The sequence below is a fragment of the Biomphalaria glabrata genome, chromosome 17 (genome assembly GCF_947242115.1).
Source record: "Biomphalaria glabrata chromosome 17, xgBioGlab47.1, whole genome shotgun sequence".
In the NCBI taxonomy this organism is placed as follows: domain Eukaryota; kingdom Metazoa; phylum Mollusca; class Gastropoda; family Planorbidae; genus Biomphalaria; species Biomphalaria glabrata.
Window position 1 is genome coordinate 8,258,775 of NC_074727.1, and position 16,592 is coordinate 8,275,366.

The following is a 16,592-nucleotide window of genomic DNA, read 5'->3' on the forward strand; positions in this document are numbered from 1 at the left end:
GAAAAGAAAGAAAGATGGAAGAAATAGTGAACAAATTTGAAAGTTTTTGCATTGGAAAAACGAATGAAACTTATGAGCGCTATGTGTTCAATACTCGTGAACAGCAAGAAGGCGAGGACATTGACAAGTACATAACAAATCTGAGAAGACTAGCAAAAACGTGTTGTTTTGAACGCCTGGAAGATAGCTTGATTAGAGACAGAGTAGTTCTTGGTATTAGACATGAATGCCTCAAAATGAAATTGCTACAAGATAGTAGTCTCACATTGGAAAGGTGCAGAGATATTTGCAGAGCATACGAGACCGCCAACAAACAGTTGAGACAAATACAAGCCGACCCTCCAATCATTGAGAAAGTATCAACACCTTCAAGAACAAACATTCAGAAAGGTAAATGCAGGTATTGTGGAAGGATTCACGAATACATTAAAGAAAAGTGCCCTGCATGGGGTAAAATGTGCCTAGCGTGCAAGGGGAGACATCATTTTGCTGTGATGTGCAAAAAGAAAATTCAGCAGGTGTCAGATGATATGTCTAACGATGAAAGACAGCTACAGTCGGACACAAGAGATGATGTCATGATGGTAAAAAAATGAATGGGTGATGTCTTTGGAGAACCACAAAACGAAAAGGATGACAGCAGTTATGACAGTAAATGGTCACCGTGCAAGGTTTCAAATGGATAGTGGAGCTGATGTAAATACCATCCAGGAAAAATACGTAAATAAGAATCAGATAGAAAAGGCAACGCAAAGATTACTAATGTGGAATAAGACTGAAATGAGACCCATAGGGAAAGCCACTCTAACGACGAGAAATGAGAAAACTAACGAAACATTTGAGGTGGAATATATAGTTGTACCAAATAATCTAGCATGCCTTCTAGGTCATGAAACTTTAACAAGAATGAAGTTAATCAAAGTCAATAAAGATAGGTTCATAGCATCAGTAGTGAATAACCAAGAAGAAGACTATAGTCCAAAGTTTACTGGTGATTTGGGTGACTTAGGAGAAGTGTCTTTAAAGATTGATAGCAGCATTAAGCCCAAGGTTCTGCCGTGTAGAAAGATCCCTATTGCTTTACAAGAAAGAGTTAAGGAGGAGTTAAAGACCCTAGTGCAGAGAGGAATCATAGAACCAGTGATAGAGCCTACAGAGTGGGTGAGTCAGATGGCAATTGTGGAAAAAGCTAATGGAAAAATTAGGATCTGCATAGATCCACAAGCCCTGAATAAAGTTTTACTAAGGGAATTCTATAATCTTGCTACTTTAGATGACATATTGGCAGATTTGAACGATGCCAAAATATTCAGCAAATTGGATGTGCAAGAAGCTTTCTGGCATGTCAGACTAGACACAGCGTCATCTAATTTGACAGCAATGATAACCCCTTTTGGTAGATACAAATGGAAACGATTACCATTTGGACTGAAAGTGAGTTCAGAAATTTTTCAGAGACGATTAAATCTAGCACTAGAAGGACTGAAAGGCTGTTTCAATTACGTTGATGATATTATAGTGGTAGGAAGAGGAAGAACGAAAGAAGAAGCACTCAGAAATCATGATATTAACCTAAGAGAGCTGATGAAGAGATGTCAAGAAAAGAAGATTAAACTGAACCATGAAAAGTCTGTTTTTAGAACAGCTGAGATTAACTTTCTGGGTCATATTATTACAGAAGCAGGAATAAAACCAGACCCGAACAAAGTATCTGCGATTTTGAGTTTGAATGCTCCAAAAGATATCTCATCGGTCCGAAGATTCTGTGGCATGGTTCAATATCTTGCAAGATTTGTTCCAGATTTGTCGACAGATTTACAGCCCATAACAGAGTTGATCAGAAAGAACACACCATTTGTTTGGTCTGATCAATGCACACGAGCTTTCAACAAGATAAAACAGAAAATATCGACTCATGGCACATTGATATATTTTGACCCTAACAAAGAGCTTACATTACAAGCAGATAGTAGCCAAAATGGGTTAGGAGCAGCGTTATTACAAGATGGCAGTCCAATAGCATATGCTTCTAGATCATTAACTGATACTCAGAAAAGATGGGCACAGATTGAAAAAGAATTGTTAGCAGTGGTTGTTGGTTTGGAACGTTTTGACCAGTATACGTATGGCAGGACAGTTATAGTTCAGAATGACCATAAACCACTGGAAAACATCCTTCAAAAAACCACTCAGTTCTGCTCCGAGAAGGCTACAAAGTCTAATGATGCGTCTTTATCGTTACGATATCCAGTTTCAATATGTCAAAGGCAAAAATTTGTTCATAGCTGATACTTTGAGTAGAGACCCATCAGAGGAAAAGAGTGATATCCCTGATGTTTGTGTCAATACAGTGGGACTGGCAATACCAGATGCAGTGCTGGAGAAAGTCAGAATCGAGACAGAGAAAGATAGAACAATGCAAACACTTATTCAGTATATCCTAAATGGATGGCCAGACAAACATAATAGTTTACCTGAACTCAAACAATATTTTTCACTAAGAGACATGTTAACATACGAAGACGGACTCCTGTTGAAAGGAGAACAAATAATCATACCGATATCACTTCGCAAGGAAATAGAAGAAAAACTCCATGCAGCACATCTGGGAGTAGACTCAATGAAAAGAAGAGCAAAAGAAACAGTTTTCTGGCCTGGATTATCAGCTCGAATACAGGAAATAGCCAACTCATGCTACATTTGTCAGAAAAATAAACCAGCAAACCAGAGAGAAGAATTAATACATCACGAAATAGGTTCTAATCCGTGGGACAAGATTGGAATTGATTTATTTCAAATGTGTGACCAACAATATCTAGCCATAGTGGACTATTATTCAAATTTCATAGAGGTAGAAAACATGCAGTTGACAACAACACACGCAATTATAAAGAAACTGAAAGTTTTATTTGCAAGATATGGGGTGCCCAAAGTTTGTATATCTGATAGCGGACCTCAGTTCACATCGGAATATTTTTCCAAATTTATGATGGAATGGGGAGTGACTCATTTGAAATCTTCTCCAGGACACCATCAATCCAATGGAAAAGCTGAGTCAGCAGTTAAAATTTTGAAGAACATAATGAAGAAATCTAGAGAATCAAAGTCAGATGCTTATGAAGCTCTTCTGGAATTTAGAAATACTCCAAGGCAAGACACAAATCTAAGCCCAGTTCAGATGTTTTTTGGTCGGATGACTCGAACACTGATACCAAACAAAAGGAGTAACATTAAGATTTCTACATGTCAAGAGAACATTATGAGAAGGAAAGAAAAACGTCAGATGAGTGTAAAAACATCTTATGATAAGAGGTCAAGAAATTTAGGTCAGCTGAAAACTGGACAGATGGTCTATTTCCAATCTCCTAATGACCCTACATGGAGACGTGGAAGAATCCAGTCTCAAGTCAATCAGAGAGCTTACATTATTCGAGGTGACAATGGTGCAGTGTACCAAAGAAACAGAGTGCATATTAACCCGAACAGAGAAACAGAAGAAGATATATTTCCCGATACTGATAACAACATACAGGACAATAGAACTCAGGATCAACACGTTCGCCACTCATCAACTCATCATTCCCTGCGACCAAGGGATCAGTTGAAGAAACCGCCAAGATTCAATGACTATGTGTCTTAATGAGCTATTGAATGTTGATTTTTAAATGTGATATGTTTCATATTGATTGAAGCGTATACATGTATGTTACGTTTAGTTGTTTATGTTGTTGTTGTTTTATTTTTTTTCTATGATACTCCCCGAAATGTTTTATTTTTTTTTAATTTTTTTTTTAAAGAAAAGGGGATGTTGATATGGTGCGCAAAGGTGCACGCGTTCAATATAATAAAGTATCATTCTCCGCCATGACACTAATGGTTGTTGTTTGTTTATTGCTGACTGTGAACCTAGATCATAATTAACACCGGGAAAAGTGGAGGATTTAGTTACGCGGGACAGATGATAATGATTTCATGTACATAAAAAAAAATCCAGATTTTATGTAAAATACCCAAATGTGAAAGTACTGAAAACAGCTATTTTAAAGGGAAACTCCGATAGTTTTTCAAATTTTAGTTATTGACATATTTAAATTCTGCGTAAAAAGTTGTAATAGTAAACATTAGATCATTTTTTATTTAAATGCTCGGAAAATTTTATATTTAATAAATTAGACAGAAAATTCTCCACGCCCCCCAAAAAACGGGGTTCTGCGAGATGTTTTTAGTTTTTAAAAACGTGACGTCACGAAGGTGCTGGCTAAATATAGATCTAGACCTATATAACCGATAAACTCTCTAGTCTAGATCTAGACCTATCGGATCGCATTTATTGTTACGCTTCACAGCTAGATCTAGTCTCCACGTTGATTTATAATCGGTCATTGTTTATAAACCTCTATTTCTACTTGAAGAAAATTAAATATTGTTCTTCAGCTTGTTGCAGTAGTTCCAATCACAAAGATAAAATCAGCAAGTATGCTGATACAGAAATTAGTGTCTCATTTCATTTGTTTCCAAGAGATGAAGTTTTAAAGGGAAAATGGGGAAAATTTATTCGCCTGAAGAGCAAATATTTTACAAAGGCATTAGCTAATTCCTGCTTATGCTCAAACCATTTTGAGAGAAGCTGTTTCAGCAACTTCACTGCTGTGGAAATGGGATTTTAAAAAAAAATTGAAGTTAATACCAGGTGCAGTACCAACAATACATTGGATTTCCAGGCCAAAGAATTCAATTAATGATACTACTGAGACATTTTAAACAACTGAAGTTCATAAATATAAATGAAATCAGATTTGTGAGCTAGAAATTTACTACGAATACTAGATCTACTATTAAATTTCTTATTTAATAAGTAGAGCTATCGTCTACGAAACTCAATTCCAACTTTTTAACTTTTGACCTTGGGGGTGTGTCTCGCCGGCTGAGCCAGCGTCAAGCTCTCTCATCACTTTTTCCATGTCAACCAATGTTAGGTCGAAACAGCACAAAAAAATCATAATTTTCTTACTGTCAAACATACAGTCATAATTTATACACCATTAGAAATTTCTTTTAAAGTATTTTAATGATGTAATAATGAAAAAAATTTTTTATCAAAGATAATTTCTTTTTCGCCTCCCTATCAATGAGTATCAATAGGATTTGAGTGCACCGTCGTGACGTCACACTGAAATTCAGTGAAAATCTGACTGTTTTGGATGCGCAGAAAAATTATGTCACAAAAACATCAATTACTAAGTTATTCTTGCAAATAAAAAAAAAAGAATAATATATTCATTATCTATAAATCAAAACACATATTATATCAAAAATTGTCAAAACCATCGGAGTTACCCTTTAATGGGGTGGCCTTAAAAAAATAACTTTTGTGACGATCCCTTATTCAGGAAAATTTTATAAATCACAAAACATTGTGAGAAAATGGATGAAGTTTTTAGAGATCTAATAAAATAAAGCGTAGGAAAGTTTTACTCTCATTGAAGGTCAGTCCAAGTGACTGGATGAGTAAATTTCTTCTTTTGCATCCTCCTGAATTTCTCCATATTGCACCATGCGTGAAAATGATGCGCGACGGCACTCCCCTAGTAAAAACTAGGAGCTGTTGTTCCATTAGTATAGTTCCATGGTCTAACAAGAAAATCTAAACTTTTGTTAATAGACTTTTGAGTCATGGTAAAAATTCAATTCAAGGATCGAGGAACACTATCCAAATGTTCTAAGCCAGAAGAGAAACGAAATAAAACCTTATAGTGGCTCGGATTCTAACGAAAAAAAAAAGAGCGAGATTTATTTGTCCACTCTTATAGCAAACATAGATTGTAAAGGACTAAATTTGGACCAACATTTTAAAGTACATAAAATGAGATATATTTTAAGAAACTGATTAGAGAAAGCTCAAGAGAGCATGTTGTTTGATTCTGACTTTTGTATTTTCTTTTGTTCTTTAAATATAAGTATATGTCCAACAGTCCACGTAGCAGACGTAGAGATATACTCACATTTATAGGGAGAGTTTTTGTTCAACATTATTATCTTGTCATTTTTTTAAATGCACAGCAATAAAAAGGGTCAATGGTGATATACAAACATGATTGGGAATTATTTTTTTTTAAACTGACGATCAACTGATAATTAGAAGAAATGTAGGTCAACACGCTGATAACGAGGCTAACTCAACTTGTATTTATAGAGTTTCGATGTACTTGGTATCGATATGAAGTCGATAAAAATCATTTCCAATTAGCATTTGTTATGCAGTGTGTGTAATTCCGTACATGTTTCGAATTTTGTTAGTTGACTGTACTTTCGATGTAAACTTAAGAGCTTCTAATCTTAAAGTACAAACATTTTCTGTAGCTCAGTAAGTATGGTCTTTAAAAGTGCGTCCTAATTAGCATTATTTTTAAACTGCAAGTGTAAATAGCTGTAAAATATGGCATAGTTTTGGTCAATTAAATACATGTTGTTATTTTTTTTATTATTGTTTATTTTTATCTTGGTAGCCTTAAAAAATCCTAAAGATCCCCAAACACATAGGCCTACACATATTTCATTTTCAATAAGCATTTTTTTTCAGAGTTTTAGACAACTGTTAAATAATGTCGAGTTTATAAGTTACCCAGTATAAAATGTCAATGCGAATTTTTACGTCTCTTGTCTTGAAATTTCACAGGTCCCTTTATAAATTAGTAAGTGTCCTAACCAGTGGAGTAGCTGGGGGGGGGGCAAATTTGAAATTGAAAATCCCCCCGGTCCCCACTTGAGGGTCCTCCAAATTAGTGTCCGAATTTTTTTTTATACATTTAATAGTACGCCATTATCTCATGTCACGATGTCGAATGTCAAAATGCAGGGACCCTAAAGAGGTCAAGTTTCCCCCCCCCCCGGGCCACCTAATGCCTAGCTACGCCACTGGTCCTAACCCAATACAAGTACTAGTCTCGAATGGATGTCAGTAGCCGGGATTCGAACACGGGATCATCAGAACAACCTTCCGAAACGCAGATCTTAAGGTTAGACAACACTTGTTAGGACTCGAGCATTTCTGAGAAATACATTGTATTTCACACTTAGAATCTACTTTATGTAAGCGACAATATCACTGATGCTCACGAGATCTCTTAATTATCGCACGTATGCACATCAACAGGTTCCTCACTAAGAACACTTTTTAACAGATACGCAATCTGACCGCCGCTTTTCGCAAAGAACCGCAAACTTTTGTATTTTATTTTCGGTATTTCCCGAAAAGCCGCAGTTTAAATAGAAAGCATTTTTTTAAATATTTAAAAATCCTTTATTCCAGAAGAATTATAAGAGTCTTATCATTGGTTATGTGTTATCCTGGTTGCTTTTAAGTAAAAAGTAATGCCAAATGATTATAAAAATGATATTATTTAAACGATCAAAACGAGGCTATGGCTTGAATATTCTTGATCCATTGTGGAATTCGATGGGGGCCGTAATCTTTTTTATATTGATTCTTGTTTTGTCAGGTACAAGAAATGATTGTGCAAAATCTAAACTTGATACGAGATAGGGTGTGGGGAAAATAACGTGTACAAAAATGATATGCAGATAGAGTGAGTTGATATAAGTGTGAGCAGGTCAGGCAGGCGCGAGTGGATAGAGAGAGTACCTATTCTCTGCTGCTCAACATTAAAATTTACCTAACAGTAGGCAGATGTTAGCGCTACCGGGTGGGCTCATCTGTGACACCTCAGTCTACGACCAAGGGGCTAGAGTCACCTAAGTAACCAGACATACTAAACTAAACTAAATGGAAACAAGATAACAAACTTTAGTTTAGTATAAATAAACAAAACTTTATTTACATGGAATCAAATAATAATAAAATATAATATATACAGTAACCACTATAAACTACCCTCTAAATCTACACCACTACAAACACTAACAAACTAACCAAACCAACTATCTGACACAAACTGATCAAAACAACTATCTAACTAAATCACTAAAACTACTACACTAGACCTAGATCTACACAAACACACTACAATAAACTAGTCTAGATCTACAATATCCTACTATTACACTCATAACACTAACACTAAAACAAGAATATCTTATCCTTAGGCTCAGTACCTTACTATTCACTAAGAACAGAACTGAGAAACAGACTATAAATATAACTAAGTTTACTAAGGAGATAATAAAGAAACAAAATAACACTAGCTTAAGCTTCCCTAGAATTAGATCTAGAATAGATCTACAGAAACAATAACAAAACTATCAATAGCAGAAACAAAATAACACTAGATTCCCTAGAATTAGAATAGATCTAACAACAGCAGTTATAAAAAGCAGCTATTAGCAGTAATATTCAACAGCAGCAGTTAAAAGCAGCTATAAGCAGTAACACAGCAGTAATAATAGCAGGCAGTCCCAGGTACAGGAATAAAAATATAATTAGACGACATACCACAAATATCTTCAGCTGTCACACAGACAGATATGGTACTGACCACTGGTCAACTGTACACTGAACTGTTTTTAAAACAGCGTGGCATCACTTTTTATACACAAAAGCGGAAGTACAAATGATAAGTTTGGCACTAGCCTATAAAAATAAAATATATAAAAATATAGCTCTGGGAGCGCAAGCTCACATAAGCTTTGTAAAAATGTTCAGAACTTCGAAGCATAGATGTAGTCTACACTTTTACCTTATTGTTTTTTTTAAACTAATTAAGCTTACAAGAACACCAAAGCGTGTTTTCTTGTCATTACATATACACATATTGTTACTATTATTATTTATTATTATTTTTGTTTATTGAAGGCTGAATAAGAAACAAAGTTTGGATACACGCCAATCTCTGCCGGTGTGTTCCCTTCTATTTTGAAGTCATCACTATCACCATAAATTAAATAGCAAGGCTTGTAGTTTATAGTCCAAAGAACACTAGCTTTTACTTTTTATAGCGTATTGCCAATTCATTGTTTACTTCATTACTTGCCGTATTCATTTTTATTTTCATTATCAAAGTAATTTGAATTCTAGTTGCTTTAAAAACTATTTATTTGTAGTTCCCCCTCCATTTCAGACCTAGCGATCAATAGAGGTGTCATGTGGCCAGCACAACGACCAATTTAACCTTAACTCAAACTAAAGTCAGGTATCCTTTGAGTTGGGTGGACTCTGGGTCGCCCTAAAAATCCCAAAATTCAAAATTCCAGTCTTCTCCGAGATTAGGATTTTAAATTGTTATCTTATAATTATATATATTTTTAGCGGTAATGCACCGGGCTCGGCCATTCCTGCTGAAATATATTCAGTTATTGGCAGCACAGAATTGACTACTAAACGAGCTGTACCAAAAAAAAATGTGCCAAAAGAAACTACGCCAAGAGTTGCCTCCAATAGTCATCTTTTCAAGAGGAAAGGAAATAAACAAATAAGCAGTAACCATCGTACAATATGACTCCTATTCAATGCTTTCAAAATATTGCTCAATAGACTAAAACACCACTTAGAAACTGGACCACTTCAGGCAGGTCAGAAGTAAGATTACAGTAGATTTTTTTTCAGTCTGCTAACTACGGGGGAAATGCAGGGAGCACATATCATATCTCTATTCCACATTCAAAGATTTGACCAAAGCATTGGAGAATGCCAGCCTTGAAAGGTCTTTGTCAGATCATGCCCAAATAATTAAGCTGACCAGATCAATTCATAACAATGGTGCGTCAATTTCACGAAGGCAAGAAAATGACGAATAGTCTACGCCTTCTCCTGTACCAAACGGTGAAGCAGGGCTGTGTGCTGGCTCTAACACTATTCATCTAAATGTCCACTGCAATGATATAAGGATTCCTTTCGCGAAGAATGCGTACAGTGGACTAGACATACGATATCGCACTGACGCAAGTCTTTTTAACACTCAAGAGACTAAAGGTAAAGACCAAAAGTCATAGGCCTATATGACTGCCTCCGAGAACTGTTATTCGCAGATGACTGCGCCCTAAATGCCTTGACTAAAGCGGATCTTCAAATGAGCTTGTCCCTCTTCACCAAGGCCTGCAAACATAACCATTGCCTTTAGCCGATTAAGATTTTCTTTTCGCCGTCTTCGTTTGTCCTCGGCAGCGGATTTTCTTTTGGTCTCAAATGTGTACCCCGCGGCCTTTGTGAGTGACCTCCAGCTGTCTCGTTTTGAAGCCGCATGCAACCAGGTGCTCTCTTCTATGTCAGCTTTTAGCAGATGTTCGTCCCCCATACGGGATACGTGGTCTGCCCAGCGTTACTGTCGGACCATGAAGTTCCGCATGTCTATACTGTCCATACCACGTTAGCAAGGACACGAACAAGTCTATGATCAGGGAAAGGACTCAGTCAGCATTTCTATAAAACTGAAATCTTATAGTGCTTTAGTCTTTCTCTCACTTTTATTTCGTTGTTTTAAATAATAATAATAAATGTAGCATAAATAAAGGACCTTTCACTACTGAAGGAGGCCAATGAATGAATAATTCAATAATAAAGGACCAAGGGAAGCTACTCTAGACAGCTCTTATTGTTTATCTAGTTTTTAACCAGTGTTGCTCTAAATATTTGAGTAGGTGAACTTAGTAAACTAAAGAACACTATCATCATCATGTGATTCAAACAGTGAAGACTACACCATAGAGTATACTCAGTATAGAGTATCTAGATCTATAGATTACTAGATCTATAGATAATTATAGATCTAGATATGATTGCATAAATAACAAATTTAATATAATAAATAATAGATCTAGTTTGTAAAATGTAAATACACCAGCGCAAACATGATATGATATTGATATAATATCATAACTAACTAGACCTAAATCTAGATTTAACTAACTAGATCTAGATCTACATCTACTATCTAGTCCTAGATCTAACTTTTATACTTTAAATTTAAGTTTAATCAATTTAATAAATTTAGTGACACTAGACACTAAGTTGAATAAGAGTAAACTGTAAGACAGTCACGACTCACTAGACTAATTTCATAAACTAAGATTTAAGACTAGAGTCACTAGAGAATACTACTACTTACTACTAGATTCAGTAGAGTGTGACTAGAGTAGAGTAAATAAAATTAAAAATATTTTTAGAATATATAGATTTTAGATCTAGAATCTAGATTTTGCTACTTTAATATTTTTATAATTATATTGTATATATTTAATACTATTTATATTTTATATAGATCTAGATCTAGTAATAGAATAAACCTAGATCTACTAGTCTTCAAGTCTAGTCAAAAACTAGTTCTAGATCTCTTAACTTGATATTATATATATATATATATATATATATATATATATATATATATATATATAATATATTATTATATCTTCAGGGCCGTCGCGAGGTTTGTGGCCGCCTGCATTCGAAATTTAAAATGCCCGGGTTCAAACCCTGCCCACTTCCGTCCCTGTCGTCCTGCTGGAGGTTTGGACTAGGAAGTAAACTATCTTCAACTCTGAAGGAACATCCGAAACATGTGAAACAAAACAAAATCCTCCTTCTTCTCTAGCGCTATTAGAGCATGGAATGGGTTGCCTGAGCTAGCCAGGAAAACCAGTGACTTGGCAGAATTTAAGTCATTGGTTAATATGCATGACTAAATGCATGGCGCGTAGGATGTAATCATCTTCTTTTTGAAGTAACGTCTGTATTATATAAGAAGAAGAAGATCTAGATCTAGACTCTAGATCCTAATTAAGACTTAAGTTAACTATTTTTCTATACTAGATCTAGATACTAGATCTAAATATAATTCTAACCTATCTAAAATCTAATGATTAAATCTTAAATCTGTTCTATTAGTCTATTAGATCTCAGATATATCAAGATCTTTATTAATTTAATTCTATATATTATATAATATATAACTAGATCTAGATTATAAATCTATAGAGAATAGTATGTATATATACATATACCAAGATAGACATTAGATCTAGACTATATACACAAAATTTAGGTTATTAATTTCTATTGGTTTACAATTATGTCTTTCTAGAGTCAAAGTTCCTTTTTTTTTCTTTTCTTAACTCGATAGGCTTTTGTTAATGTCAAAATTGGTTTGTGTTGATCAGCTGCTAAGCAATATCAGCACTAAAAAAAAAATAATAATAAAGAAGATTTTTTTTTTAATATGACTTTGAAGCGTTACTTCAAAGTCAATTTGCATTCAATACAAAAAATCATATGTACAAGAGGATGTAATTTGCTTTCACAAAATCTTTTTTAATACAATTATGTCTTCCTACATGATTGAATGACACTAGAAGTCAGTAATCTAATGTATTGAAACTCTGATTAGACCTTCCTTGGTTAACAATTATAAAAAGAAAAAGTCTCATTCCCATGAAGCATACTATACCCTATGTTTTGTATAGAGGATTTGTAGTTCATAGTTTCTGATATTCACAGATTAAGGTTTCCTTTGACTTTTTGTTGACCCAGAGGTATGCTCAGTTTATTATATTAACAATTACTAAATTACTATTACATCAGGTTAATTTGGTTTTTATGTGACCAAAAAAAACACAAACATTATTGTAATCTAATTTCTTTGCTATGGCTGTCATAGTAAAAAATATCGAAACCTGTTTTCTGACCTGCATCACTTACTGGTTCCATTCTATCATCTCGATGGTCTTAAATTCAAGCCTTGCCAGTTGGCATCCCCTGTGTTTATGGAGGATTTCAAGGCTAGAACATAATAATTTTTATTTCTGAAGGAACATCTGAAATTTAGAATAAAACAAATGTCAGACTCACAAAGGCTGGAGATGAGTTTGTTGTAAAAATATAAATTTTCCTTATTATTCCCTACCAGTGCAGCTCTTCCTTGGTGATTGAAAATAAGCACAATCTCATTTTCTGTGTACTGTAGAATCCAATCATCTTCTTCAAAGTACTTTTACATTGACAGAATAACTCAAATCGGTTTGCACTAGCTTTGACTTTCTTCACTGCCTTTTTCTTTAGCTTTTGTTTCATTGTCAGAAACTCCAATACTCAAAGCTCCATCCCAAGAGGATAAATCTTGAGATATTTTTGCTAAACGTGTTGGTTCCACATTTTTTGATGGAAACTTACTAATAAAAGTATAGGGTAAAGTGTGTGTAGATTCTTAGAAGTGATAAATCGACGTAAGTTCATTTGGGAATACAAAGTTTGAGAATGGATGAGATACCTACTTAATAAAATCACTTCTATGTACTTTATTGTTTTTTATTTTATAAGTTACATATTATTTTAAATTAATTACTTTCTTATCTTAGGTGCTGAAGCAATAAAAATATTAAACTCTGAAAAAAAAACATGATCATTGTCTTAGGAATCAAAAGATCTGTTCATTGTTGGCTCTGGAATCAATACCCTTCATGTTCTTCATCCCTGAAACCTACAGAATCTGTAACAAAATGATGCTTTAAAAAACACAGACTAATATATTTTTTGTTGTTGATTGTTATTTACCAGGTCTGTATACACATTTTGTGCTTGAAGCTATTGTTGTTGTTTTTTTTGTTTTTTTTTGTAACAAAAACATTTGTAGTTGTTTTTACTGATTTTAAGTTCATAAAAAAAAATTAGCTGACAATTTAAAAAATACATTTTTTTTTTAATCTGAAAAATTTAGATAAAAAGAATATAAAATAGTTTAAAATTTCAAACAGAACCATGGCCAGATCAACTAGAACTGGAAGTGCGCTGTCCAACTTATCAGTACACAGTGGTAGCCAAGACATGGACGAATCAGATGCTCTCTTGCCTTCTTATGCTGAGCTAGAAAGGAAAAAAAAAGATGAAGAAGGTATTTTTTAAATTGCCAATTTAAAATTTAACAAATTTTTGTAACCCCCCTGTAATTTATTTCATTTATTTTATATAAAATTATTTTTGTTAAAGTGTAAGTCTTGAAATATAATTTCATCGCTCACAACCAAACACTGATCATAGACAATGCAAACAAAAGTAACTTAATTAAGAGACAGAGTAATAAGAATTTCTGATAATTTAGAGTCTTTTGTTTTTGAATAATGTGTTTTAAAGACATTGCCAGTGACAGATCCAAGTCCAAGTCTAAAAAGTTATAAACTCACTTATCTTTAAATCAGTCCTTTATAGATTTTTTCAGATATTCAGATATTTCTCTTTGTTCTAGGCTCACAGTGTATTGCTGCTCGTCATGTTTTAGCCATTATGGCCTTTCTTGGCTTTGTCAATGTTTATTGCCTCAGAGTGGATCTCAGCGTGGCATTGGTGGCTATGGTCAACTCATCATCCTCCAGTTCTAACTCCAGTAAAAGTACGGATTGCCCAGCCCCAGGCAAAGATAACTCCACTTCACCAGCCAAGGTTTTAATCTTTTTCTTACTGTTATCTAAAAAAAATTCAAATGGTATTGCAGTATATTATATTTGACTCTTGAATGACTAGTGAATTATCACAGATAATATTTGTTTTAAATAGCTTTGAGATTTACTGTAAATAATTAGTCTAGAAATAGTAATAACAATGCTTGTATTCAGTTTCAACATTTCGATCTTTTAAAGTTATCTTTTATCATTTGATGCTATAACTAGGTAGCATTTTAAATTTGAGTTCAAAATGTGACATATTGACTTAAAACAAATACATTCATTATCCTAAAATATAAATATATTGGATGGTTGCCTTGTTGAGCAGTTTACACTCCAGACTGCCATCCTGATGGTCTTCTTCTTCTTCTAGCCAGCTTTTTGCTGCTGAGCTGTGAGCTCTTTTGCAGACTGTGCCAAGGAAAAATAGTGTGCTGTTTTCTTCAGTTGTTCAGCACTGCCGTACAGGGTGTTGGTTATGTTGAGCATCTCATGTACTTATTTAAAAGAAAGAACAACTTTAAAAAAAAATAATTTTAATCTGGTTATCTGTTTTACAGATCTGTTCCTCATTTTGTTAGCCATCATATATATATATATATATATGAACTACCTTTGACATTATAAATTACAGAACTGATTGTCTTGAGAACACACCATGAAACTGGATGCTTTTGAAAAGCATTTTGACTTGCTGCAAGAGTCTAGCATTTACTTTTATATTCATTAAGACAGTTCCTATATTTGTGATTCCATTAGAATTGTAGAATTAAGTTTCAATGTTTTACTAAGTTTGTATGCATCTGATCTTGTTCTTTGGTTTGCAGGTGGGAGAGTTCGACTGGGATGAAACCACACAGGGCTACATCCTGGGAGCCTTCTTCTATGGCTATATAGTCACTCAAGTGCCAGGCGGGTGGCTTGCCTCCAAGTTTGGTGGGAAGAATCTGTTTGGATATGGTGTACTGTGTACATCTGTCCTAACACTCATCACTCCAGTGGCTGCAAGATACAGTGTTTACCTGTTGATTGCTGTTAGGGTTTTGGAAGGCCTAGGAGAGGTAATAGACTTTTTTTTCAGTAGATCACATGTTATTGAATTTACATGGCAAGTGCTTCATACCTCAGTAGGGCATTTGTAATAAAGTTTACATGACCTTTAAGTTTACATGACACTACCTTCATTAATCAATAGTCTAATAGAGTTTTACAAGGTAATTGCTTTTAAGAACTAGTCTTTTGTTCTGTGGATATTTAGAATAGTATTAACCAACTTTTATTCTCTGCCTTAAGGGTGTTACATTTCCAGCCATGCATGCCATGTGGGGCAGTTGGGCACCAGTCTGGGAAAGAAGTAAATTGGCAGCTTTCACATATGCAGGTCAGTGATATTCTTTAGAACTCATACAGCAAGTGGAACTTTCAAACAAGGCATGCATTAGAACATAATCCTAGGACAAAAAGAATGGATTAAATAATAATAACTCCTGCACTTACGCTTGCTTATGATGATATTCTCAATTGACCTTACTCTTTTAGTTAATAATTAAGCCTGTGTTATTGTTCATTCTGTCGCGGTGTGACAGTTTGCTTGCCTCATTGACCCTCAGAGCTATCCTGGCGGGAACTCATCACTCCTGGCAGGTACTATGAAGTCGGACAGGTCTGTTAGGAATGGGGCCAAACAAAAGGTGCATCATGCTCCCCGGGCTATAGGATTTTGCGATAGACTAAAAATAAATATTTTAAAATACTGTTAGAGAAACCAAAGTATAAAACACAAACACTAAACATAGTGGTGAGAGTAAAGTTCCATAAAGGAGACTTAGTAAAAAGAACATGGTAATGCTGTGTGCAGAAAAAAGCTGGGAAGCCATTAAGAGACTAGTGAGAGACAGTGGTGGTTGAGGTGTTTTTACTGAGGATCTATGCTCCATGAGGAACACTAAGAACAGATTGATGACGAATTGTTCATTCCTTTTGTTGAATGTTTGCTTTAGATTTACTACAGTATTGAATACAATGTTATTAATTGACTGCCATATAGGGTAAAACAAAAAAAAAAATTCTATCTTATTCCAGTAGCCCCTTATAGCTAGATCTTAAAATTTTGTTCTTTGATTATCAACCTTTCTGATGCTATTGAAGGTATCTTGTTTCATTCATGTTCTGGCCCAGTAGTATTTTAATTTCATACTTGGTTTTGGCGGAGC

The 16,592-nt window shown here is 34.5% G+C and overlaps 1 protein-coding gene across 6 annotated transcripts in view; it reads left to right on the forward strand.

Annotated features, from left to right (window-relative positions):
* The window catches only part of LOC106070883 (sialin-like), a 40,099-nt gene that overhangs the window by 11,377 nt on the left and 12,130 nt on the right, over positions 1-16,592 (forward strand). The window contains exons 1-7 of one of the 6 annotated variants that reach the window (XM_056015175.1): positions 6,211-6,364; positions 8,810-8,852; positions 13,300-13,498; positions 13,696-13,832; positions 14,184-14,377; positions 15,207-15,440; positions 15,673-15,760. In XM_056015175.1, coding sequence (XP_055871150.1) covers positions 13,700-13,832; positions 14,184-14,377; positions 15,207-15,440; positions 15,673-15,760 — 649 coding nt within the window. In that variant the 5' untranslated portion in view covers positions 6,211-6,364; positions 8,810-8,852; positions 13,300-13,498; positions 13,696-13,699. Of the gene's footprint in view, positions 1-6,210; positions 6,365-8,809; positions 8,853-10,546; positions 10,659-10,758; positions 10,781-12,159; positions 12,478-13,299; positions 13,499-13,695; positions 13,833-14,183; positions 14,378-15,206; positions 15,441-15,672; positions 15,761-16,592 lie in introns of those variants that run through there. The other 5 variants (XM_013230864.2, XM_056015173.1, XM_056015177.1 and 2 more) reach the window with 5 other exon arrangements.